The sequence below is a fragment of the Podarcis melisellensis genome (assembly GCF_964234715.1).
Source record: "Podarcis melisellensis genome assembly, chromosome: 7".
Taxonomy (NCBI): domain Eukaryota; kingdom Metazoa; phylum Chordata; class Lepidosauria; order Squamata; family Lacertidae; genus Podarcis; species Podarcis melisellensis.
Genome location: NC_138539.1, coordinates 31,607,269 through 31,635,192, shown reverse-complemented (window position 1 = coordinate 31,635,192; position 27,924 = coordinate 31,607,269). Strand labels below are relative to the sequence as shown.

At 40.3% G+C, this 27,924-nt stretch overlaps 1 protein-coding gene across 3 annotated transcripts; it reads left to right on the top strand.

The window, feature by feature from the left end:
- Window positions 1–726: 726 nt before the first annotated feature.
- Window positions 727–27,718, top strand: CRISPLD1 (cysteine rich secretory protein LCCL domain containing 1). Of its 3 annotated transcripts, none has more exons than XM_081919409.1 (15): window positions 727–1,160; window positions 2,766–3,088; window positions 13,563–13,681; window positions 13,833–13,965; window positions 14,637–14,752; window positions 17,725–17,825; window positions 19,197–19,346; window positions 19,444–19,504; window positions 19,608–19,674; window positions 20,250–20,380; window positions 21,606–21,649; window positions 21,743–21,815; window positions 22,512–22,587; window positions 24,737–24,867; window positions 26,904–27,718. In XM_081919409.1, the coding sequence occupies exons 2-15, from the start codon at window positions 2,831–2,833 to the stop codon at window positions 26,953–26,955; spliced, it is 1,512 nt and encodes a 503-aa protein (XP_081775535.1). In that variant the 5' UTR covers window positions 727–1,160; window positions 2,766–2,830; the 3' UTR covers window positions 26,956–27,718. The 3 variants fall into 3 exon arrangements, with proteins under 3 accessions (XP_081775535.1, XP_081775537.1, XP_081775536.1); XM_081919411.1 differs by lacking the exon at window positions 727–1,160 and adding an exon at window positions 1,648–1,668; XM_081919410.1 differs by lacking the exon at window positions 727–1,160 and adding an exon at window positions 1,934–1,996.
- The last annotated feature ends 206 nt before the right edge of the window (window positions 27,719–27,924 follow it).

Sequence of the window (27,924 nt, the reverse complement as noted above, 5' to 3'; positions counted from 1 at the left end):
GGCTGGAGCTGAGTACACTTTTAAACCTTTTGAGTTCATCTAGGCGGGACGTGGATGGCGCTATGGGTTAAACTACAGAGCCTAGGACTTGCCAATCAGAAGGCTGGTGGTTCAAATCCCCTTGACGGGGTGAGCTCCCATTGCTTGGTCCCTGCTCCTGCCCACCTAGTAGTTGAAAACATGTCAAAGTGCAAGTAGATAAATAGGTACTGCTAGGTGGGAAGGTAAATGGCATTTCCGTGCGCTGCCCTGGTTCCCGAGAAGCGGCTTAGTCATGCTGGCCACATGACCCGGAAGCTGTACGCCGGCTCCCTTGGCCAATAAAGCGAAATGAGCGCCGCAACCCCAGAGTCGGCCACGACTGGACCTAATGGTCAGGGGTCCCTTTACCTTTACCTTTAGGTGGGCTACAATTCTACCTCTTCCTGAAGGCTCCCCCCTCACTGCATCTCCATGGCAGAAGGTCCCAGTGGCTTCTCTTGAAGAGCAGGACAGGCCTCCTTCGCCTGGAAATCCCTGGACCACTTTCAGGCCAGCCCGGCAACTCCGCGCCCCGCCCCTTTCCCACACGAGCTCGGCTAATTGTCCACTGACCCGCCCTCGAGCAGGTCTTGGAGTGACATCACGCTTAGCGTCTCACCGGAGCCCCTGACGTGGGCTGCTGCGGCATCCAGTCACCCAAAACGGGGTCAGGCCGGAGGTGGCTCTGGCCGGCGGGCAGGCGGGCGGGCGGGCGGGCGGGCGCGGTGAACGGGCAGGGCGGGCGCGTCCTGGTGGGTGTGGGCGCCCTCCGAGCTCGGGATAAAGGGCTGCCGGTGGCCAAGGAGGCGAAACAGAGCAGCGCCTCAGCTCCTCGGGCTCACCAGCGGCTGCCACTCGGAGGCGGGAGAGCGTGCTCATTCCGTGCCGCTGAGGGGGGAAAAGGCGGGAGGCCCCCACGTAGCCAGAGCGCGGGAGAAGTGGCCGCGCTGAGGGAATAAGAAAAAAGGAGGGGGCGAGAAACTTGGACGAGCCAAAGTTTGCAGCAGGCGCCTGCTGGCTTCTCACAGGCCCCGAACCCGCCATTCACCTCCTCGGTGGGATAGGAGCTGAGGGGAGAAGGCGCGCTCGGCTCTCTCCTGAGCCGCGTATGCACGAGCGAGACCCCAGAGAGGCCCGAGGTAAGAGCTTTGCTTCACTCCGGCGAACTGCCGCGCGCTCTCTCGGCATCCCTGCCGGGAAATGAACTGCAGTTCTGCCGAAGCGCAACGGGGGGAGACGTGAAGGAACGAGCCGGCAACGCTTCTGCCTCTCTCTCTCTCTCCTCTCTCAGTGCCTCCTCACTCCCGCCCTCCTCGATAGAGATCAAGGTAGCCAGCGGAAAAGTCGCGCTCGCAGGCAGGCAGGCAGGCAGGCGATCGAGTAGCGCGCGGGGCTGCCTGACACTCGGGAAACAAGCACGGACGGGGCAAAGGGAACTTTTTTGGGGGGGGGGGCAGCGTGCAAAGCTCATGGACCGTTGAACATCTCAAGGATGAAGACCAAACGTGGCGTCTTGCAGGATTCCGAGCTGTGATTGTTTAGTATAAGGGCAACTAAAGTTTTCTTTTTAAAAGTTTCTGAGATAAAGCGCTCTCTCCACCCCCCACCTCTCTTCATGTGATAGAAACCAGGGAGCCGGTCTGAGTGGTTCCTGATGGGCAAAACCCCACCCTGTTTAAGATGGCCATAGGATGATAGGTGGGAGGTAGCAAATTACAGCCGGCACTGACATTTTCTTCAATAATAAACGCGCTCTGTTTCTTGCCCACCTCCCCCGCCCCCGATCATTTGGTTCACAGCTTTGAATGCAGGGGATGTTGAAACGTTTATATGGTTGTGGCCCCTTTCCAAGCTAAGCAATCCTGTGTTGGTATAAATTAAATGATGTGCGCTCCATTCATTTCTGTGAGAACTGCCCTCTCTGTTCAGGACATCTACTAGAATCATTTTTTAAGAGTGTCAGCAATACTCCAAGGTGACTATTAATTGTAAGGTAGAGTAAACTTAGGCTGCAGTTTATAGATTTTGAAAACCTTATTATAATTTGTTGTTACGATGGGCGTTGAAAAGATTTTAAAAATGTTTGGCAAAGCCTTTTCACCAGACTTGTGGCATGATTGAGCCAACATTAAGTACTTTTACATTTTGGTGGGAGAGTTAAGCACATGGATTTCAGTGAGAATCAATGAGATATGCAGCACAGCCCTATGCACATTTACTCACAAGCAAGTACTTCAGTATTTACTGGGGCTTCATCCCGAATAAGTGAATTTAGGACATTTGGCTAGATTGTGCCTTTAATTTTTAATTTTTAAATCTGACTCAGAAAGCTAGCTTTTGGCATGATCTCTTGGATATCTTCTTACGTTTATTTTAGGCTCATCATGCATCTTGAAGTTACAAAAATATTTTTAGATGAGCTTATGAGGGCAGAATTAATCTGTTAATTCTATGACTGCCTGTGCTTTCATGGAGAGAATGAGGTCCTTTCATGCAGGCTCGCAACTGTGCCTTCAAATAGATTTGTACAGCATCCTTCAGTTCATGAGAATGAAGATAAATTATCATCTCAATAATACAGTATAATTGTTGGGTGTCTGCATTAGTTGGCTTCTTAGACAGTCCCCTAGCTACCACACTAGAACCCTCCTCTTTAAAACACAGTTTCAGTTTTGTTGTTCACCAAATTAATTCCTAACTGTACCTTAGCTTCACAATAACCTCACTCTCTTTTGCTTTTGCAGCAAGTCAACTTGGAAGAAGTCTTTATCTTGGAGTTAACCCAGAGGAGTTTTTTTAATCATTCATCATGAAGAGTGTAGTGGAAGACTGCTTCAGAGTAACTGCCTTGCTATTCATAGCTCAAGCAGTTTCTGCTATGGTACTCCCCAATGCAACACTATTTGAGGAGATGCTAGAAAAATACATGGATGAGGATGGTGAATGGTGGATCGCCAAGCAAAGAGGAAAAAGAGCTATCACTGACAGTGATATGCAAAGTATCTTGGATCTTCATAATAAATTACGGGGTCAGGTGTATCCACAAGCTTCCAATATGGAATATATGGTAAGGATGCATTGCTGCTGGTTTGCAGAAAGAAAGAAATCATGTAATAGTTTGCATCACTGAACAACATAGAAATATTAACTACTTGGCATTTGTATGTTTTTCAAAACTTGCTTCCTATTTAACTGTTTGTTTGTGATGTTATGATATTATGAAGTAGGGTTGTTGTTTTTTTGTAGACCCAACACTTTGTTCCAGAAAGATTGAAAGGTTTCATCAATTCCCATTTTTAAAACTATTTAAGTTATTTTAAAGGAATGTCTGGGCATAACCCAGAAGTTTTAAGTCATATTGACCTGAGTGGAGAAGACTTATAGCGGGGAGTTAACTCTCCCATTGAAATAACGGGGACCTTGAACTGCTTAATTTTGGCTGACACACATAATGTTGGACAGTTCCTGAAAATTGCTGTGGAAGCCATGTGTGCCATACCTAAGATCACTTTGCAGCCATCTGGAAAAGCAGCCATTTACTTTTCAGATTGGCTTTCCCCTCAGAAGGAAGTACTACTATTTTCAGTGGGGCTTACTTCTGTTGTACTGTAGCCCCTAGCAATGGACATGTTTTCCCCAGGTCTTTTATAACAAGGTAAATTTTTTTGTGAGCCTTTTCCGTGAAAGCTTTAAAAAACATTCTACCAGGATGAACACTTATTTTTCCGCAGGGTGGCTGGAGACAGGAGCGAAACCTGATTCTCCCAATCATACCAAAAGACATACTGTTAGGATACATAGAAGTTGTAGTTTCCTATTCCACCCAACTCAGTTTATGGAACTGGTGAAACCAGTATGTAAGTGGTAACCCAAGAACACCATTAATTTTCTGGTGAAAAGGTTTGGGTGCATAGGTGTGCTTTAAAGAAGCATCAAGGTATCAAGGTCCTCCCACAGGTTGCCATTAACTGAGATAGGGACACAACCAAGAGGGCCGCCAAAGCTGAGTTCAAAGCTCGGGTTAGGCAGTAGGGAGAGAGGTATCCTGGTTCCAAGTTCTTGAGAGCTCTATGTTAAAACAGTCCGGAACTTGGCCTGCTAGCTTACTGGCTGCCAGTAACCCTCATTCACCTTGGTAGAAAGTGCTGCTAGCCAACATAGCCACTTGGGCTTCCAAGAACAAAGACGAATTACTCCCCAACTGAATACCTGTTCCTTTAGGGGGAGTACAATTTCATCTAGAAGTGGCACATTGCTGAACAACTTCCCTCTTGCCAGGATTCTGTTTCAGTTTATTGGCCTTCATCCAACCTGTTACTGCATCTTGATTTTGGTTCAGTACATACATGGCCTCATCTGATTCAAATGTAACAGAGAAATAAAGCTGAGTGTCATCAGCATATTGTGCTTCAAACCTTTTAATGACCACTCTCAGTGGCTTCAGATGATAAATAACATTGGAAACAGGACAATCCCTAGGGACACCCTATAACACAAGGGTCAGGGGGCTGAGGTGCAGTCATCCAATGCTTTTAAAATACCAGTTCCTCAGATAGGATTCAAACTACTACACTGTGCCTCAACTCCCATCTCACAGAGTAGGTCCAGGAGGATAACATGGCCAAGGGTATTCAAAGTCACTGAGAGGTCCAGCAAGAGTAACAAAGTTGTACTGTCCCATCTGCTGGTAAAGAATAACTACCAAGGTGACCAAGTGTGATTTAAGACCAGGATAAACCTGTGCTGAAATGGGTCTAGATAATCCATTTCTTCCAAGTATTCCTGAAGCTTGCCTGTCACCACCCTCTCAAGCCTAGGAAGGGAGAATCTGTGACCAGGCAATAGTTATCAAAAACCTCAGGGTTCAAGGTGTGGGGTTTTTTTGTTTTTTGTTTTAATTCACATTAGCTGAAGGCTATGATATTATCTAGGCTATGATACTGCTGTGATATCAACAGTGGTGAGAACAGTTGGCACGATGCCCAGCTAAGGCATGAGGGTGGCTGTTACAATTTTCATATCACTGACGTTTGGAAAAGTCATATGTTACTAGAGTGGCACGAAAGTGGTTTCCTTCTCTCCTAACCTCATGCTGCTCTGGGAAAGTGTGTGGCTTGGCTGAATGAGGAAAAAAAGAAATTGCCTTGGTGTAGCCCACTGTTGTATACTCTGATTGCCAGAGGAAAACTCTCCTCTTGGGCAGAGGTCTCTCATATCATCTTGGGCAGAGGTCTTGGGCAGAGGTCTCTCATATCATCTGCTACCTGATACTTCTTAACTGGGCATGCCTTTGATTTCCATGCCAGCTTAAATATGATTGGCTTGGATTGAGTTGAGAAAGAGGAAGAGGTGGCTGATTGTGTGTAGTCAGGGCTCTTCTGAGGCTCTGTAATAGAATGCAGATTGGGACATTCAGCTAAAAATCCATAGATCAGGCAGCAAGTGCTATCATGCAGGTTTTTTTTTTAGTGGGCATATACTGTATATCAGCCTATGAAACAATTTGAAAGGCATTTTACATGTTTTAGGCATTCACATTTTAAGGGCATGCACACGTTTTGTGGTGAATGACTTAACATTATGTTTAAGTTTCAGAAACTGTTATTGCTTTTTATTGTCAAGTTTAACATATTGTTAATATATATTTGTTACCATTACCACACCAAATAAACAGAGGAAAGCATTATAAATGGAAGAAGACAGAGAGCTTCCAGACAATGTCTGTTTTCTTCAGTGATCATAGTGCTCTGCATGTGACTTGAATACCGAAATGCTGGTTTGCTATGTACTCTTGATATAGATGCTGAAAGTGCTGCAAGTCATGCTGATTGTTGCTACTCAAAATATAATATTAGCATAGGGAACAGCAGTTGTGTGAAACAATGTCTCTTCCATAAGGTACATTCTGCCCTTCAATCTGTGATCCTCAGATTGAAGGGCAGTATAAAAATTTAATAAATAATTACAATAATTTGCTTTTTTGTTGCGACTACCTTCACTGAAGAAGCTAACACTTGGAAGTACTCTGTTATTCAAGCAGTATGATCAGCCATATTTGCCAATATTTGGTTGGGGTTTTATTATGCAGCCAAAGGTAGAGATGACACAAGTAGCAGAAAAGGGGAACTTGTAAAAGTGAACTCCCCTTGTTTGATCACTTGCAATGAGTTGTAGATTGAGCAGCTATCAATAGGTCCCCCTTGATTTGCACATTCAGTGTTCACTTCAGCAGTTGTCACCTTCTTCTCTTACTTCGCAAAGAGTCATTTGAATGTATTTGAGGCAAAATAAGGAGTGCCATCTCCCAGCATCCCCAGTGACAATTTCTTCTTACGAAAGGTGATAGTAAGAAAGCATGCTCTGCTGAGGAGCTGGAGCTGCCACTCTTTCTTCTGCCCCAGGTAAGATGGGAAAGGAGAAGAAGGAGGCAGAAGAGGTGGGAACAATTCATGAGCACCCATGAATGATTTGTGTGCCCTCACTTGGAACATGCACAAAGGATTTAGCCCCTTCAGGGTTAAATGAAGGTACACTTATGCACCTGTATTCAGTGGGTTAGAGAGATACAGGTGGTGTCAAAAGATTCATATAAAGTCTACAAAAACATTTATTTTTGAATGAACGATAAATTATTACTGAACACTGAAATTTACACAATCACTTATAACATTGTAACTTACCAGAATTACATTTGTAAACAGGATCGCAGTGCCATTGCTTTATGCAATACAAGTAATAAGTTCTGTAAGCAACAAACTTTAATTTGATTCCGATAGAGCCTTTCTAGCTACAGTGTTGCAACTTGTTAAAATGTGACAATATGGCAGTGCTGAATTTATGAGCTTTTTCTCTCAGCTTGCTCCTTTCATGTATCTCTTAATTTGCAGAAAGTGGATGTACTTTCTAAAGGATAAATAGAATAAGTAGACTAATTAGAGTCCCCACAAGATCCCCAGTTTATTAGAGTGCCACAATTCTACTTGTTCTCAGTTCTGTTCAACATAAGTGCCATTGCTCTCTTGATGCAACTAAGAATTCCCTGGCTCCTGGCCATGTGCTACTGAGCACAATGTTTTGCACAATGTTTACTGGAGGGTAACAATAACGCATGGTTTTTACAAATTTCATAGTGATCTGGTTTTCTCTAGGATGAAGGAAGAGAAGCAATTGTAGCATCAAGTTATTTCCTTAAAAAGGCAGTGGTGAAGTAACTGAATCAAACAATTAAAAAAACAGAACAGTTAGTACACTTTTGACTTCAGCTGATATTTTATTGCAGTAAGGAAGTGAAAGGTCAAGTAGAAACATGGAGTCAACATCTTAGCATCTAATAGAGTGGTTGAGACTATCCTTTACCTGCCGCAACATGCTACACACAGGCTACAACCCAACTTTATGGTTGTAGTTTCGTTCACATTTTCATTATTTGAAAATGAAAATGAAGTCCTGTAGCTGGAAAGGATTGAAAGGGAAAGGCGTCAGGGGCTTAAGGTGCATCTTATAAAATGCAGCAGAGAAGGCATGAAAAGGACCTCAGAGAAGGATGAGACAGGTATCTGACAGAAGAAGGCATTGAAGAAACATGGAAGAAGACAAGAAAGTAACAAAGATCAAGCAAGAAGAAAGTAGGTAGAAATAGCTGTGAGGATGGCAGAAATAAGGAGGAAAGGGAAGAATGTGGGGAAGCCACAGGGGCTTAAGGAAAAGAAACAGATGAAGATGTGGCTAGAGAGAAAGGAGGCAAGGAAAAGTGAAAGAAGGGGGAGAGCTGGAGAAAGCAAGAGGTCATTGGAGATAAGTAGGGTGGTCAAGTGTCCCATGAGTCTTCCATGTGAAGGGGTGTCAAAGAAAGTAATCTGTTTGAAAGACTTGTCCAGTCCAAGGACTCAGCTACATAGGTAAAGATAAAACGCTTTATATGTGTTATAACACTGTGACATCAGATGGAACTGCGGAGTCCCATCTTTCGCCAACGGAATTTCTCTGTATGACGTTTACAACACGTTTAACTGAATTGCTTCTTTGATGTGTCTAGATCCAGCCCAAGACAGTCACAAGTTCAGTTCAGGAGAATGCTGATGTGGCCTCACATGTTTCAGTAGGGAGTAATTACTAAATATTATAGTAAATATAAATTAGCATGGTCACCTTTTATGCAAATTTGTGTCCTTTCACCCTCTTTTTTGCTGACGTATTTCCTGCTTTTTGGTGATGTGTTAGTGACAAAAGCTACTGAGTAGGCAAGGGAAGTTGCTTCTAGCACTATTTACTTAGTGATGCCTCATCTTTCTATACATATTTACATTGCTTGTCAGATATAATGAAGGTTTATAGCTGAGAGGAGTTGAAGGGGGGAACCAAAAAAAGGCCTGTTCTAAGATTAACAATACAGTATTATATGAGTATACTTAGACGTAAATCCTACTGATTTGGATTTACTGCCAGGCAAACTGATATAGGATTGCAGTCTTAGTAATCCTATACTTACTTCTGAGTAGGCTTGTATAGGATTGAACTGGAAAAAAAGGTTTCCAATACAGTGGTACCTTGGGTTAAGTACTTAATTTGTTCCGGAGGTCCGTTCTTAACCTGAAACTGTTCTTAACCTGAAGCACCACTTTAGCTAATGGGGCCTCCTGCTGCCGCAGCGCCGCCAAAACACGATTTCTGTTCTCATCCTGAAGCAAAGTTCTTAACCTGAGGTAGTATTTCACGGTAAGTGGAGTCTGTAACCTAAGCGTATGTAACCTGAAGCGTATGTAACCCGAGGTACCACTGTATGCCTTCCTACTTATTTAAAATACTTTTCATATTTTTCTGCTTTCTTTTCTTCTCTCTCTATATTTCTTTCATTTCATTTTTTATTTACAGTATCTGTACGCTGCTGTTCAGCCAGAGCAGCTAATATAAATTCAGTAGTTTCAGAGACACCTAATGAACACAATTCCCATTTTCAAGAACAGAGGACTATGGCCTGTGGGGTGTTTTAAGTGGTTGGTTTTCATAAGTAGAGCACTTAACCAAGAACCTAGCTAGAGTTTTCAAAGTGGAAATGCTTCCTCTCTAGCTTTCCACTTTCCTGCTTTACTTCAAAGCTTGGCGGAAGTGCTCCAGATTCCATGCCTTCACCCAGAGGCTATTGACATGGCATCAAAGGGCTGAGCAATGTCAACTTATCCTCTTATTCTTATCTGGAACTTTTCATCAGTAGATTCTGCCTTGTGAAAGTGGTCAAGAGGGCATGTAGGTAAATCTCTGCTGTGATACCCAAGGATGTATAGTCTTGATGTAAACTTTATCACAGTGACAACAACAATTTTAAAACAAAGAAGCATTCTTTTATTTATCGTTCATTTTGTGCATTTATTTTCTGTTAAATTCATTTTAGCAGTATTGAGGGCTGCAGGCTTTAAGTACATGTAATCAGTACACTAACCAAAATAAAAGATCAAATCAAATGCACACATATTTACATAGCTTAGCACAATCACCTGATGCATGTATACCAGATCAAATCAATTTTTCACCTCTATGGAACTTCAGTCAGGGCTTAATTAAAGTGACATTTTTAAACTCATGCATTGAGATTGTGTTCTGGCCATTACAGTTACAAAATTAGACTTGAAAGTGTGTGAACCATGCCATGCCTAGTGAGATTGCTGGAGGGGTAGAGTTTCAGTGCCCTTCATAATTCATGCCCCCTCCCAATGATTTTAGTGGCATAAATTACACAAAATAGTCAAAAGCAGGCATAGCTCCATAATTTGTATAATTCATGCAGCTTTCAACTTCTTTTTGGCACTCAATTTGGGTCATTATTTTTTAAGACACATCCATCGGTATAACGCAGATATGTTTTGGACAGTGTGTAATTTACTCAAAGTGGTAATTAGTACTTTGTGTTGAGTCCAGAATTAAGTGCCTAGGATAGTGCTGGTGAAAGCTGACTTCCCTGCCCAGTCCTATGCCATATGTAACATGGAGGGAACTGATGAGAAAGGAGGAATCCCTGCAAGATGGATGGAGACAACTTCAGCTAGTGGAACCAGGAGCTTTGAATATTGTTTTTAAAAAGATCCCAACTATTGGCATTTAGTTTGCAGCATTGTATGAGAAGTTCAGGTAATATATTTTTGAATAAGGAAGCTTCACATTGTTGTTTTTAGATAAAGTGAGAATGCCCTTGTATGCCAGTGATATGTACTCATGTCTGTATATATTTTTTTCTATCAAATGCACACAAAATTTAAGCCCATGACTCCAGGTTCAGAAAGAGATATTCATGGAGGCCTGCTTCTCTACCTACATCTCTTTAGCTGGATCTGTGTATCTAATTAAAATGTGCTGCTTTGCTATGATATTTCCTATCCAGTTTTTGTATCCTTCTTTCACTTATTCATTGTGATTTGGCTTAAAGAATATAGTGGGTTTTATTTTAAAAGTAAAAAGCACCATACTGTACAGTGATATTTACTTTACGAGTCTATTCCTTATATTTAGAATGAATACTGCATTGAGGCTTTCTATCATGCCACAGTAAATGTTTACTTTTATTGGTGCCAACTGTATGCATTACTGTCTTTACCAAGTCTGAATCTTAGCTCTTTTTAATTTACTTTACAGGTTTTCACATATTGCTTTGGAAAGGTTTTCTTTGTGTTCTGTATGCCACTCCAAAAGATTCTGTGATTCTCTGGCCCAGTTCAGATTTCACATTAAACCATGGATTAAAATAAACTATGGTTAAATCATGCAAATGCACAGTGTATTGGTGCTCATTGCTCAAATGTTTCTGGGATGCTCTCCCTCCCCACTTATACTGCTGCTATGCTACAGATGACACAAGCTTGCCATGCCATGTGAACTGGGCTTGCAGTATGTCAGGATTCATTTTAGCGAAAGAAGCACTGAGCTTGGATTCTGATGATACAAAAAGCCACATTTTAACTGTTCTGTCTGTGAAGTGAGGGCGGAGTGTAATGGGAACTTTTGAGCAGTGTGCATTATTAGCGTGCAGCTTGTTCACATTTAACCATAGTTTATTTTAAATTATGGTTTAATGCAATGTGCACACCAAGCCTTTGTCTGAGACTCAGGATACTGATTAGAAGTTGCTTGTAGAAGCATTTCAGAGTACAATTATGAAACCAAAATCAGTGATATTTCTGGTAAATTGTTTGAAGATAATTTTATAAGATAGTTGCATATTTCTCAGGGTGAGGCATCTGTCTTGGGGATTGGTCCTGAGGCAGCTGGAGATATCCTTTTTTCACATTTTAATTCATATTCAAATCTGATGTACATATTCAAATCTCTTTTCAACTTTGTGTCATACTGATTTTTGTGCAAATTAGTGAAAATTCACAAACATTAAGCTGGTTGTATTTCCACATGTGAACTTTAGCAAACTGAACAGAGCTTGAGGGTTTAGTATGGAAACATGTATCTACTGATAACTATTATTTATTGTACAATCATACTAATATAATTGCTTGGATATTTGTCTGAAATTAGGCTATAATGGAGAACATCACTGATATATTAGAAACCTGTGCGTGTCAGAATATTGTTTTGCAGCTAGTTCAATATTTCCTTGCTACATTGGAATAATTTAGTTTGTAAATGGATTACAAATTAATTTTAACTTTGTAACTGTGATTATTTCTACATCAACAATGACCCAGGTCATATCTTGTGTAGAGATAAAGATTCCCATTCCATATTATTTTAGGTGCTATTTAATTGTATGGTTAATGTTAAGTGGTATTTAACTTCAAAGATTAAGAGGTCTTTCTTTCCTTTTATAGAGAATACAGTCCCAAAACATTTGTGTCCACCTCAACATTAATTGAGGGGTTAGCTAGTGGAAATGCACTGAGCAACTGTGCATGGATCAGTACTCAGTGAACAAATACCTTACAGTGGTACCTCGGGTTAAGTACTTAATTCATTCCGGAGGTCCGTACTTAACCTGAAACTGTTCTTAACCTGAAGCACCACTTTTAGCTAATGGGGCCTCATGCTGCCGCCGCACCGCCAGAGCACGATTTCTGTTCTCATCATGAAGCAAAGTTCTTAACCTGAAGCACTATTTCTGGGTTAGCGGAATCTGTAACCTGAAGCGTATGTAACCTGAAGCGTATATAACCCGAGGTACCACTGTATTTGCACCAAGCTTGCATGCAATGCATACGTTTCAACTACAGTAATGTAGTTAAAGAAAATATACGTTATTCTGCCTGCATTTAAACATACAAAAGTAAGGTGGATATTTTGCTATGTAGGCAATGTAGAAAACAGAATATTATTCTAACTATTTTAAAAAGTATAAACCTTTCGGGATGACTTTGAATAATCGATCCAACCTCAACAGTTCCTAAGGATGTATGTGTTCATCTGTCATGAGTGAACACAAGAAACGAAATGCTTCATCAAAGGCAGCTTTTGCAGTGCTTTGGACAGTTGTACTTCATTATTCACTGCAGAAAATGGATTCCCGCTAAAAATCCCACTTGATCACAAGCATTGCCTTACTTGCTGGAATATACTATAGAAAGATTACCCATTGGGATTCTCTATTACATATGTCCACTCAGAAGTATGCCCCATTAAGTCCAATGGGGCTTTCTGCCAGGTGGTTGCTATAGGATACCATTAATGATTACCAAAGTAGAAACATCTCCAAAAAAAGTATGTAGAACAGTGAAGGGGGATCTGTAGCTCATCAGATGTTGATAGACTACAACTCCCATCACTCCTGATAATGAATTGTGCTTGCTGGAACAGAAGGGAGTTGGAGTCCAGCAGTATCTGGAGGGTCACAGATTCTGAATCTCTGCTTTAGAACAGCATTGTACAATTTGTTGAAGTATCAAATTTCTTGAATTTGTAAAAATCACTAGTTTAAATTACAAAAAACTTTATCATTTCACTGGGTCAAAGTCAGTCTCATTATACAGATGGGAGTTATGAACAGATTCGATTTGACATATGGACTGACTAATTATGAATTCTGGTGATACCACTAATTCCAGTTCAATCTGCTTTTCAGGTTAGCAACAGGCATAAAAGCTAAACATAAAAGTGTTTCCTGCTTGGCAGGGGGTTGGACTCGATGGCCCTTGTGGTCTCTTCCAACTCTATGATTCTATGATTCTGTGATTCTATGATTCTAATGGCAACAAATGTAGTATTACAATTTAGATGCTTGATAGTTGAAATAATCTTTATGATATAAGTAAACTAACCTCCTTGCAATTTGGAATCTGGCAACCAATTCATGAGTCCAAACACAGATTATTGTGAAAATATAGACTCTTCAGGGGATCCAAGACATATCTGGAAAAATGTATGAAGGACCAATCAGTCAAACAAAGACTTAGGGTATGTCATAAGTATTGCCAAATGAAGTCCTAATTCACTGCGATAAGTGGCGTCATAGGTTGTTTGTTCATGTGCATCACAAAATGTCCCTTTTCATAAGCTTAAAACACTTTCAAACAATTGCATTTTTCCTTCTCTCCCCACCTCCTCAAATATAGACATGGGATGTAGAGCTGGAGAGATCAGCACAATCCTGGGCTGAGACATGTCTTTGGGAACATGGTCCTGCAAGTCTTCTTCCATCCATTGGACAGAATTTGGGAGCACACTGGGGAAGGTATAAATAAATATATTTTACAAATGATTTCACACAGTGTAAAAAAAAACACAACGTTTTCCTTAAAAATGTCGTATAAACATTGTCTCTGTTGATAACTGCAGCGGCTGTTTGAATTATTTTTGAGTTTTGTTTGGTTCCTTTTTTGTAGATATAGACCTCTAACATTTCATGTCCAAGCATGGTATGATGAAGTGAGAGACTTCAGCTATCCTTATCCTCAAGAATGCAACCCCTACTGCCCTTATAGATGTTCTGGTCCTGTATGTACCCATTATACACAGGTGGGTATGCATTATTCTTCCCAATATCAACAGTGATGCAATCAACATGAGAAGTTTTCACTTTGGATATAACACTAAGCCAGGGATTGTGTTTCTTTTCTTCTACTCACATATGGGCAAAGAAGGCAAAATTGGCCTATTCATGATAAGCCATTAACTGTGGTTTACCTTGACATGTGAACTGGCCCAGTGTGTCATGAATTCAGTTTAAAGAGACAAGTATAGAATTTAGTAATGAAACATTCAGAATTCATTTTAAGCAAGTTTTGTTTAAAGTGACACTTAATACAACTGATTATATATATATATATGTGTGTGTGTCTGTGTGTGTATAATATATATATATATATATTGCTTTTAAGAGCAAAATAATTGCATTTTTATGCATGATCAAAGACCATAACTGTTTTATTTTATTGAGATCAACAGATGATGTAAATAAGTGGAATCCCGTCAGAATCCACTCATGCTAGCAAGAAATCTGCAGTATATATACTTTCCTCGACTATTCAGTGTGTTAAACTTTAACTATATTAATTTTTCTTCTCTCTCTATGACTGCAGTACTGCCTGTATTTTTTTTTAAAAAAAATTTCTGGATAGTATTATAATATTCATTTGTTTTTATTTGAGTCAGGCATTTAACTGTCTTTCTTTCATTTTGTCCAATAGGTGGTATGGGCCACAAGTAGCAGAATAGGTTGTGCAGTTAATTTGTGCCATAACATGAATGTCTGGGGACAGATATGGCCAAAAGCCATTTACCTGGTGTGCAATTATTCTCCCAAGTAAGTATATATGACAGATTAAGAAGTTACCTATGGTACATTGGTACACAGAGATAGGTATAAAAGAACCCCAGTGCCATTTTTTAAAAAACAGAAAAGCTATCGGGAGGGTTACTTTGGGAGGGTTGGAACCTGTGGCCCACCAGATGTTGTTGGACCAGATGTTCAGCCCCAGATTTGCCCCAGCCAAAGGCCAAATGGTTAGGAATGATGGCGTTATAATCTAACATCTGCAGGACCAAAGATTAGTAGTCATCCCTGGACTACAGAAATGGTTGGGGTGGGAGTGCTTTATTATTTCCACACACAAGCTGCTTTTTAATCTCATAAGGCACACATGGGTACCTCAGTGTGGTTCACAGAACAAAATCAAAATATAAAACCACAAAATATATAATCAAAATAAAAACAACAACCCAAAAGCCCCCCCAACCCCTCACCACCACCATGTTTCTTTTCCATATTCCCAATCCCTAAGGTTTCTTTTCTTTTAGCGTTGGGGGGAGGTATGTCGCATTTATAAATATATCTTAGTGCTGCCAGCGTTTTCAGCTGTATACAGTTATTTTCAATAAACGTTTTCCACTCTTTTTTAAAATGTATGTTCTTCTTGCTCTCTTATTCTCTATGTTAAATGTGCAAGTTCTGCATATTCTATCAATTTAAGTTGCCAATCCTCTTTAGTTGGGAGCTCATTCACTTTCCAGTTTGGGAATAACAAAACACAGGCTGCAGTTGTTGCATACATAAATAACCTTTTGCATGCCCAGTTGTAGACCCCTCATCCCCATGAGCCAGGCCCGGATAAATAAGACACAACACAGCATAGTTATGGGATTAAAATTAGGTCACAACTTTATTAAATTACAGATGTAGGAAACCTTGGCTTAGGCATTGGGCATGTATCCCTCTCAGCCCCCAATTGGGGTCCGAGGCTAAGCAGTGACAGACAGGAATTATGGGGGACACTGCAAACCATGTGTTTACGCAGCACTCCCCCCCCCCACTCCTCCAGTTCTGGGAGTTTGACCATACACCGAGCACTCACGGTCAGTGACTCCTAGCATAAGCCCCTCTAACAGGACCCTGCTAACAATCAGTTTCAAATAATTCTCTTTCAACGAATAACATGCAGTAAATTTCAGGTCGCTTTTCCAAAGCTTCTCCCAGAGGTTAAGATCTATATTGTGTCCTATATCTATTGCCTAATGTGTCATTGGAGCTTTAACTTGCTCGTCTTTTGTTTCCTATTCTAATAAAAAATTATGCATTTTAGACAGAGGTTTATCCTTATTTTGTAAGAGTTCTTTTTCAAATTGTGAGCTTTGGTCCAGAAATCCAATCTTTCTGTCTGACATTTAAACATGTCATATACTTGGTGATATTGCAACCAATCTGTAACATGGCTCTTAAGTATTCCATTGATTTCAGTTTGGGTCTCGTCCCCCCCCCCCCCCCCGTACAACCCAGCAAGTCCCTGTAAGTCACCCATTGTCTGTCCACAGACAAAGGAACATTTAATCTATTAGGTAACAGAGAAAAATCAGACTGAATTTTCTGTTTTGAGTTTCTGTAATGTGTTGCATTGTTTCTAGTGGAGCTTTGACCCAGTGCAATGGTAACACGTTTTAAATTTTGCAAGCTCCAACCTAAATCTGTTCTAGTCCAAAATTACAACATTCCAAGCATTCTCGAAAATCTGCCAGCTCCATTTATATACACAATCTGCTCATTTTACAACAGATGATTAGAGGGGATTTGATTGGCAGCAGTTCACCTGCATTATGGTAATTTTGCATGGTGTTAAATAAGGCTGCACTCGGCTACATTCTTCCTTGGCTTTGGAACAGCATGGGCAGAGCAGACCTATACTCCAAATTTTTTTGGTTTGGGAGGGGAGGGAGATATGGCGCTACTGTGCTGGCAGAATGATAGTCACGTACTGTACCCAAAGAGTGGAGGGACAACCATAAAGTTCCCATAAGGAGAAAAATAGCAAACACCACTTCTCCCTCCCAGACACACGGAAACACCACCGAAATATGCTAATGAGGAGCTGTGCCAGACAGGTGCTTGCATGACAGACTTGGAGGGAGCCAATGAATTCAGATCCCAGGAGCGGACCCACAGCACTCTCCCCTGAGTTGCTGCACAACATGGAAAATTATACCCCAATGCTCCTTTCCACAAAGGCCATTGGCACTCGCATAGGTAGAATCAACACCACTATTGTGAGTCACCAATGATCCTTCCAAGCAAAGGTTTGAGTCTCCCTTGTGTGGCTCATGATCAGCATTTCAGAACACAGCACACACAAAGAGAAGGAAAAAGATCCCACACAATGCTGTACCCACATAACTTTCTGGGCAGGAAGCCTGCATAAAACACATACAAAGAGTATGTACCCCAATGTATCCTCTCTTCTGTTCTCATTAGGAAAAATAAAAATACCCCTCAGTTTGGCCACTTATCAATCTCAGCCCTCATTTGTGAAATCAAGCAATTTCTTCTGCACCTTTGGCTCTACCAGCAGGAAGGATAATATTCTGAGCATGTTTCTGGGGATTAGCTATATATGTTGCAGCTATAGATCACGTTGTCCTACTTACCAAATGCATTAATTGTGCCTGTAGCTCAATAAAATACTATATCATAAGCTTATTAAGGCCAGAGAATACATGTCTCTGCCCTCCCTGCCCCCAGGCCATTTAGGGTAATGCTTTGGAAGCAAATCTACCATTTATGGCATGTCGCCATAGCTATAGCTGTGCCACTCTTACAGCACAATCTAGGAGGTATGACTTGTGCCCCCGAAAAAGCAGTCCAGGTGAACCAACCGCCCCAGTTGGGTGAGAGGAGGTTTCACAGTCACAAGTGCCTGTGTCCTTATTAGGTCAGTGATAGACCTTTAAACTGTGCAAAACAAAATATTTATCATGAATATATTTTACTAAATAGCATTTCTCCCCTAGGGGTAATTGGTGGGGGCATGCACCGTACAAGCATGGTCGCCCATGTTCTGCATGTCCACCTAGTTTTGGAGGAGGCTGCAGAGAAAATCTTTGTTATAAAGGTGTGTATTCAGCAAATTAAATTGTATCTGCTGCCACTTTTCTTGGTATCCAAGGGAAAGGGAAGGGATAATTTGATTCCATGGGAATTCTATGTGTTGGTCAAAGGCTTATTTGTATTTTTTACTCCACATGAACTGACTTTGATGGTCAGAAAAACATAATGAATATTTGGCTTTAACAATTTGTACCAAAAAGCTTTTGCAAATCGACACCTATATCATTCCATCTTTTAAGAAAGACCAAAAATCATGCAATGAATTCATTAACAGTGCAAACCTATATATGTCTATTCAGAAGTGAATCCCACTGGGCTTACTTTCAAGTCAGCAAACATTGAATTGCAGCCTAAATTTATCCTAATTCAGAACCTTCTGAACACAACACAAGGCATTTTCACACTTTCTATCTGGGGATCAAATGTAGCATACAGTGGTACCTTGGTTTGCATATGTCTTGGTTTGCATACCTTTTGGATTACAAACACGTCAAACCTGGAAGTGTGTGTTCCAGTTTGCAACCTTTTTTTGGATTACAACTCATTTTTTAAAAAAATTACGAACAAATTTTTTGGGGAAGCCCCATTGGTGAAAGTGTGCCTTGGGTTACAACCTGTTTTGGTTTACAAACGGACCTCCGGAACAGATTATGGTTGTAAACCAGGTACCACGGTAATTGGAGTGCTGACCAACATGTACTTATTAGAATATAAGTAAAGGTCTTCCCTGTAGAATTTTCTCTGTGTAATCTGGAATGTTGCCTTTCAAGCTTCCTGAGTCCAAAGAGCAGGCATGGGGAAGCTATAGCTCTCCAGATGTATTTGGACAACAATTCCCATCATACCTGGCCATTGGCCAGGGTCAATGGAAGTTGGAGTCCAGCAACATCTAAAGGGCCATAGGCTCTCCACCCCTCACTAATATAAACTGGCTCTCTACAGACATTATAATGAACATTATAATATTGAGGAAAAGCCTGTACCTGTGATGCTGCCTCTCAATGCATCTTCATTATCTCCAGATTGAAGAGGATAATCTCTCATTGTGTCAGTAGCTTTGCATCCTAATAGATTTACTTTTGTTTGTAACCTTTGCTTAGTGACATGATAGTAAAAACAATTATCACAAGCCAGCCAGTACTAAACATTTTCAAGTCCCATTAATTGTAGTGAGAGATAATTTACTCCCAGCAGGGCCTGGAGGTTCTAAGTACTAAGCTCCATACAGTGGGACTTACTTCCAAGTAGACCTCCATTGGATTGCTTTGGCTTCCTCGTGGCTAGTTACAAGACATACTTGCTATTCCATTTCTGATTCACAGGAATTGACTGTTGTTTAAAAAATGGCATTTGTTCCATTTGTTTGCTATAACAGAAGGTTCAGAAAGACGTTACTCTCCAGAGATGGAAACCAATGAGATTGAACGGCAGTCACATGTTCAGGATTCATCACAAAATCGATTAAGGTCACATGCAGCATCTGATGATGGTGACAGAAATGAAGTCATAAGCAAACTGCAAATGTGTAAGTCAATTTCATTTTTATCATCTGTTTCATTTTGTTGTTGGTTTTTTCTAACGCTGTGGGACACTGCAATAATAATGGCCACTTTCTCCCCCAGCTCAAATTGTTTCCTGTGAAGTACGGCTAAGGGACCAGTGCAAAGGAACAACTTGTAATAGGTAGGGCATCCTTCCAGTTTATCCAGAATCCATGGGATTACATGCATTTTTAAATTTGATTGTTTTTGCCATTATTCTCAGATCGAACTGTTTTCCCCCGTAGGTATGAATGTCCTGCTGGCTGTTTGGACAGCAGTGCCAAAGTTGTTGGAAGTGTACATTATGACATGGTAAAAATATTATAATTAACATTCATTGTAGCACTATTTGATTACATTTTTTTTAATCTAGGAGGTTAGCTAATGCACACTATCACTGATAAAACATTATATAAACAGAACTGGGTGAAAAGTAAGCTAAAATTGATAGAAATATCTGAGGATAACTGTTTGGTGAGATTTTACTCATTATCTCATTTTGAGTTGGAGATTTAGTTGGCACCTCACTTAGAAAATTTACAAATATAGTCAGACATACTGGGTCGTATCCAGTATCTTTCATATTCAGAATAGACATGTTGAAATTGATTGACCTGATTAACTCAGGTGCATTGATTTCAATAGGCTATTCTGAGTAGAACTTAGTTGGACACAACCTAATATATCTGGTATCATTTGCTAACTCATCTTTGATACCATAAAACTGAAAATGACTAATAGATGACTGACTTGCAGTATGCCAGAATATAAGAAAAATACAAGAGTTTGCTTTGAAATAGAGGTGCTCCTCCTTTTGGAAATGTCATGGGGGAAATAATTGTTCAGGTATGGATCTTAATTTCTGTTTCTGCGTTTTTCTATCATAGCAATCAAGCATTTGCAGAGCTGCAATACATTATGGCATCCTAGATAACGATGGGGGCTGGGTTGATGTTACCAGGCAAGGAAGAAGAAATTATTTCATTAAATCCTATAGAAATGGAGTTCAGTCAATTGGGTGAGTAAAAATACAAATATTCAGCCACAAATGTTGTAGGTAGATCTCAAGTTTTTAATATATTAGCCTATAAGCATGGGACGTGGGTGGCGCTGTGGTCTAAACCACTGAGCCTCTTGGGCTTGCCGATCAGAAGGTTGGTGGTTCGAGTCCCTGCAACGGGGTGAGCTCCCATTGTTCAGTCCCAGCTCCTGCCAACCTAGCAGGAAGGTTGGCGGGAAGGTAAACAGTGTTTGCGTGCGCTGCTCTGGTTTCACCAAAAGCGGCTTAGTCATGCTGGCCACATGACCTGGAAGCTGTCTGCAGACAAACACCAGCTCCCTTAACCTATAGAGCGAGATGAGCGCCACAACCCCAGAGTCATCCATGACTAGAACTAACGGTCAGGGGTACCTTTACCTTTACCTAAGCATATATATATATATATATATATATATATATATATATATATATACCTATGTAAATCCTGTTTTTCTGCCATATAAAGCTGCTTTTATAATCAAGTTTTTAAATGTTGTGAAATAAAAATATATATCCTGAGGAGACATTTTGTTTTACCATATAATACTTGTCACTGTTTACCGTTCTGTTGTAAGATAACATAGTATCTATGAACCTTGAATACTAATCAGAAAATTACTTCAGTAGTCATCTCAGTCTTTCTGAAATCCTCTGGTCTTTTGAAGTAACCTGGCTGTCAATACATTCATCTCTCCAAAATTTCTGCATTATAATTTTTGCCATCTATTGTTCAGTCAGTGGAACTTTAGGCTGAATCAACACAGTTAAGGATCCTCCAGCAGGTTTAAAATCAATCACTTGAGTTTGTGTTGGATGCTCTTAAATGTTTAGCACCTAAATACATATTTATGCAGCCTCTTTGAATTTATTTATTTATTTATTTAGAAACCTAAAGCTGCATTCTTATTCAAGGTTGGGAATGAGATGCACTGAAGTTAATGAAATCTACTTCAGAGAAGACATGTATAGCACTACACTATAAGTTAGAAAGATGCTTGCAGAGTGGATTTCTACACAGTTGTAGAAGTATTCAAACAACATATTTTTGTTCCATTTTCCAATTAATTTGTGCTCCTTTTGCTCAGTTATTTAAAATGTTTGTGGCAATTATTTTATAATTTTATTGTACATCGCTTTGGAGAGCATACATAAAGCAAATATATGGATATTGGTAATAATAGCTACGTTTCTGTTTTTATTGTAGCAAATACCAGTCTGCAAATTCCTTCACAGTCTCTAAAGTGCCAGGTTAGCATTAATTTATATAATACAGCATTACTCATTCATTAATGTATATGTCATCTATTAACATTTATTTGAGTATGCTTTTAAAAATTTCAGTGCAAGCTATCACTTGTGAAACAACTGTGGAACAATTATGCCCATTTTACAAGCCAGCCACACATTGCCCAAGGTAAGCTATTTAATTTTGTCCGTTGTTTAATTGCCATTCCTATCACAATGCAGGGGAAAGGCTATTACAAACCATATGGTGATGCTGAACTAGAAATATTAGAGTCATTAGACTTCCTTATATATTGAACTTCAGGCTGCTGACATTATACTGAACCTTAGGAATATAAGTTCATACATTGAGGGTACAGATGAGGGCCACTATGCCAATCCTGGAACAGGCATATTTATTTTCCTTCCCATTAAAACATTTCTTATGGGGAGAAATGGAAAGGGGAAAAAAGGAAAAGGAGCCTGGCAGAGCTTTGGATTTGGCCATTTGCTCACCACAACCACTCCTTATGTTGACTAAGTCAGATTGCTCTGTAGTTGATACATAGGTGGAACTCTCTGAGCCCCCATTCATAAAAATGCGCTTCTCCATTCGCACAGTGAGTTCTGTGTGCACACTGAAGCATGTACAAGTACTATGAACTGAAGGCAAACCCAGAATCATTGGGAAATCTTTAAGCAGTCCATAGTGTAAAAAGTCCATATGACCAAGAGAACAGGAAAAATAATAGAACAAAGCAAAGCATGGACATAAAACTGTTCCATTATGTGTGCTTTTCATTGGATGAAATGATCGAAAATTTGTACTTTACATGTGAAAAAGTTATAATTGTCTATGTTTTTATTTCACTTTCAATTTTCCAAGGCTCTATTGTCCTCACAATTGCATGCAGGCAAATCCACACTATGCTCGAGTGATAGGATCAAGAATTTATTCTGATGTAAGTAAGATAACATATTTCTAAATCTGGAGTGTAAAATCATTGCATTTATACAATTATTTATTATTTATTTATACCAGCTTAGCAGGTGGGGAATTGAATCATTAAAAATATGTGGCTTCATTTCCAGTTTAGATCCACTGATATACGTTGATTCTCCGATTTAATTTTTTAGTGCAAACAGACATTATGTTTACAAAGCTGCTTGTGGTCTGTTTCAGGCACTTGAAGCAATTGTGAACCAGTATAGATACATACAGTTCAGATATATTCAGTTTCTTTCTAGTCACAGGATACTTTTACACATACCGTATCCATGTGGTAAACCCTAACAATTAAAACCTATTTCAGGATGCCACATGGCCGCAATACATATTTTGTGCTAGGAAAGATCTGAAATTGTCAAGAGGAATGTTGAACTGCAAACAGAAAGTAGACCACACAACACAAGCGGACTAAGAAAAGCCAAAGCAGGAAAGGTTTCACTGACTGGCTGTTCTCCTCAGCTGACTGTGACTCCATTCATACACTTACATGTCTCAGTTGCTGTTGGCATCCGTCTCCCTCAGGAGACAATGGGGGAGTGCGCCTTTGAGGTTAGAGCCAAACTGTTGGAAGGTTACACCACCTGCTGTGGCTCTAGAGACTGAAGTGGAAGAGACATGTTTTGCTGCAGCCAGGGCAGATGAAGGTGTCCAGTTGTGCTGCTGCAGATGCACCATGGCGTTTCTTCTCTCTGCACTCCTCCCAGCCATCATTTCTGACCTTTAAAGCCCTAAGTGGCCTTGGTCCAGTATACCTGAAGAAGCATCTCCACCCCCATCATTCAGCCCAGACACTGAGGTCCAGCAACGAGGTCTTCTGTTGGTTCCCTCACTGCGAGAAGCCAAGTTACAGGGAACCAGGCAGAGGGCCTTCTCGGTAGTGGCACCTGCCCTGTGGAACGCCCTCCCACCAAATGTCAAAGAGAAAAACAACTACCAGACTTTTAAAAGACATCTGAAGGCAGCCCTGTTTAGGGAAGCTTTTAATGTTTAATAGACTACTGTATTTTAATATTTTGTTGGAAGCCAGATGGGTGTGGTATGTATAAATAAATAAATAAATAAATAATAATTATTCTACTCCGGCCATTGCTATGGATACACGACAACTGCCTGTCTCCAGACACTGCAGTTGTCTGCAAGGGATTCCCACATGGTGGGGTTGATGTTACATGTCATGTTTGCAGACATCTTGGAACATAAAGTTGGTCTGCCAATTGGCCTGGTGCCAGCTCCCTGTAATGCTTTTACCACTTTTAATGCTTTTACCATCACTTGTTTGTTAGAAAATACTCTGGCAAGATTGGTTTATTCAGTACTTGTCAAGTAATGTTGAAAGCCAGAAATGTGATCATTCCCTTCTACAATATATACGCTGGTGACTGCAGTCGTGTACAATAGTATAGGGCGATTTCAACTATGCTGACAATCTGATTGACATTTGAAATATATACACACATCTCTCCTCATATATTTGAGAGCACATTGATAACTTACTACAACAGAATAGGTAAAATTCCCTGGAATTCTATCTGTCATCAATAATAAATATCTATGTAAATAAAGGCTTGAAAGATCCTTTTATAAGTGTTTAACATGCCTTTGCAAACTGATTCTGTGCTGTTGTAAGTATCTGGAATTTTGCTGAGTGGCGAAAGAAGGAAAATGATTAAGCAGCTCGGTATTCAGATTCTGTGACCTGTTAAATGCTGATGAATGCCAAAGGGTTCACAGCACAGCAATAAAGCAAGGCCTTGTAATACTATATGAAATGTTCAAGCTAACTTTTAAAGTACTTTAGACAGTCTTATTTATGCATGGGGCTGTACTGCTGTACTGCAACCCAGTAAGACTATGGCCAATATATATATATAATTGCTTAGTAAAGTGTGTTAAATGCAGACTATGAGTTACCCAGTACCTTTCATAGTTACCAATGCATGGTCATTTCGTCTTTATTAAAACTATATTTCCCCCAAAGAAAATGATGGTGAATACCCTGGTGCTACATAAACCACAAAAAGAGAGAGAGAGAGATAAAAGTTCGTCACTTGATTTGCAATTTTTCATTTTTTAAAAAAACCCTTCTGTTTTAATTTTCTTAGGCATCTAGTATCTGCCGGACAGCTATACATGCTGGAGTGATTCGGAATGAAGGAGGCTTTGTTGACGTTATGCCAGTGGATAAAAGAAGGATGTATACTGCTTCATTTCAAAATGGGATTTTTTCAGAAAGGTACAGATTGTGACTTTGAAGACCAGTGTTTACTATCTACATGCACACACCTGCCATTCTTTGCAATCCTACATTAATCCTGGAATGGTTGTGTTCTACTTAATGCTAATTAACCAGACGTGAGTTGTATAACAATGGCAATTGCCAGGGAGAAGCAGCTGCCTGTTTCCCGGAAGCTCAAATCATAACCCTAAAAGCTGCTTATGAATAAAAACAACTCTTTTGTTGTTTATCCAGTAGCAAATACCATAGTAGCTGATAAGAAAGTTGCATTGAGTTTCTTCAGGATTTTCAGGTTTGCTTCTGCCTAGGTATACACGTTTATATCCACAATTTATCAGCAAAATCCTGTCAACATTAAGCATGTGAAATCTCATTTAATTCAGTGATAGAGTTGGCATTTAAAAGCAGAAGTGTTTCACTTTGTATTGTGCCCTAATTATTTAGTGTAGGTAGCTAAGTTTTATTACACAGGAGGATTTCAACCCCCACCTCCCCAAATCAGACGGGCAATAGCTGTGTACTGTAAATAATCACCTTCTTTAGACTATATATATATATGAGATGTGTAGAGGTATAGAGAAGATATATTTGGTGGCATGTAGAAATAAACAACAAAATAAGTTTTACTAAATTTGTAAAATTGCAAAAGAGCATTATAGATCTATCCCAGTTCCCTAGTGTAGATGGATTGAATGGTGGTGGTGGTTAGGATAGTGTGCAATTGCCCATCCATTGGATTTCATTGCTGGAGAGGAATCTACTGGTGCGGAGGCTCCGGCTCTGTGGGCAGAAGCCAGTGTGGTGTAGTGGTTAAGAGTGGTAGTCTCGTAATCTGGTGAACCGGGTTTGCATCCCAGCCCCTCCACATGCAGCTGCTGGGTGACCTTGGGCTAGTCACACTTCTCTGAAGTCTCTCAGCCGCACTCACCTCACAGAGTGTTTGTCGTGGGGGAGGAAGGGAAAGGAGGTTGTTAGCCGCTTTGAGACTCCTTAAAAAGGTAAAGGGACCCCTGACCATTAGGTCCAGTTGTGGCCGACTCTGGGGTTGCGGCGCTCATCTCGCTTTATTGGCCAAGGGAGCTGGCGTACACCTTCCAGGTCATGTGGCCAGCATGACTAAGCCGCTTCTGGCGAACCAGAGCAGCGCATGGAAACACTGTTTACCTTCCCGCCGGAGCGGTACCTATTTATCTACTTGCACTTTGATGTGCTTTCAAACTGCTAGGTTGGCAGGAACAGGGACCGAACAACGGGAGCTAACCTTGTCGCGGGGATTTGAATCGCCGACCTTCCGATCGGCAAGTCCTAGGCTCTGTGGTTTAACCCACAGCACCACCCGCATACTTAAGACTCCTTAGGGTAGTGATAAAGCGGGATATCAAATCCAAACTCCTCCTACTCCTCCAGTAGGAAGCCCCTAAATGAGCTGGACCAGTGCCTTTAGGATTTCCCAAGGGATCCAGTCTTTCTTCTCTCTGCTATGCCAGCCTTGTTTGGTAAATAGTAAATATAATGTCAAAATCTGCAACCCCACCTTCCGCCCGGGCTGGCATGAGCTAGCTGGGCTCAGGATATGGCAAAGATCCATCCCTGGTGGCTTCCCAGCCTGAGGACATTAGGCCTACTCTGCCCATGTCATAAAATGTGTGTCAGGATTTCTGATCCTAGTCGTTGTTTTGATAGCGCTAAGCTATTGAATTGTATCATAATTTTACATGCTGTCAGGCATGGGTCTGTAAAAACCTTGAACACAAGATTGACTTGGAGTGTGTGTTTTGCTGGGAGGGTTGCACTTATTGAGAACTAGATATTTTACTTCAGCAGACAGTATTGAGCATTTGGAAGTACAGATGGAAGTACAGATAGAAATTTCTGAATGTCTATTTGCACATCTGATGGTGGGAGGACCAGGGCTTCTGCAGATGGCTTAAATGTATGGGTAGATTTATCTCTAGAATAAGTGCTTGGTAAGACTGGGATCTTAAAATACAAACTAACCTATATGAAATGTTACTACTTTTCCCCTTCTGTAGTTTACAGAATCCTCCAGGAGGCAAGGCATTCAGAGTGTTTGCTGTGGTTTGAAGGTAACAAGTAAACTGTAAAAACAAAAGCTAAATACAGTGCTTGGAAGAAGAGAAAGAAAATGCCATCTAATTTCCTTCCTCAAGTTTGTATAAAGATGTAATATTGCTGTACAGAATATATTTACTGTTTTCTGACTGAAAAGCGGTTTAACTGCATGTAAATCTTAATGGGGGAAAATCTGTAAAGTTAAACATGGGAAAATGCATATGAAAAACTATGATGATAAATAACTTCTTTTTGAATCCTGTGTTAAATATTGCTATATTTTCTTAGCATTTATTCCTATGCAATTCGTTTGAAGCTCATAAATGTTCCACAATTTAAAAACAAAACAAAACTGAATACATTATTATTATTATTATTGTGGTGTTTATTATTATTATGGTGTTTTATGTATGCCACTAACATTAACTGTAAAGGTATATCTATGATAGATCGTATATCCACTGTATATATCATTTTTCATTGCTTAAAATTGGGAAAAAATAACTAATTCCCTAAAGCAAGCAGTGAACATATATTATTGCAGAAACACACAAAGTCAAAAGAATGAGATATTTTGCCATTTTCACACTTTTCTGTTTTGATCCAACTTTTAAAAATGCCAGTTAAAACGAATCCTGGTTGAGAGCAGTATTTTTTAAAAATATAATAACTGTCTTGTTTTTGTATCGTGTTGGTAATTCAAATCTTAAAAAAAAAGTAGGATCAGATGCCACCAACTTGCTACAAGCAGTTGTTTAAATAATGATATGTAAAAGTAGGGTTAAAAGCCAGTAGCAGCCCCTGTGTGTGTGGCGGGGTGAGGAACACACTGGCTTTCTGGCAGCAGCATCACTGCAGCTCACCTGGATGAGGTTGGGGTGTGGCAGGGCAGCAGCAACATCAAGTCTGCATGTGTACGCTAGCAGAGTCAATCTAGCACTCTCACAGGTACACACAAGGACCTTTCACCTCTCTGTCACC

Excerpts from the sequence above, each read along its gene's own strand:
- CRISPLD1 (XM_081919409.1), top strand. The coding sequence starts at position 2,831 with ATGAAGAGTGTAGTGGAAGACTGCTTCAGAGTAACTGCCTTGCTATTC. Across the intron at positions 19,347-19,443 it reads CATAAGCAAACTGCAAATGT|CTCAAATTGTTTCCTGTGAA; the intron begins GTAAGTCAATTT and ends TTTCTCCCCCAG. Across the intron at positions 19,505-19,607 it reads AAAGGAACAACTTGTAATAG|GTATGAATGTCCTGCTGGCT; the intron begins GTAGGGCATCCT and ends TTTCCCCCGTAG.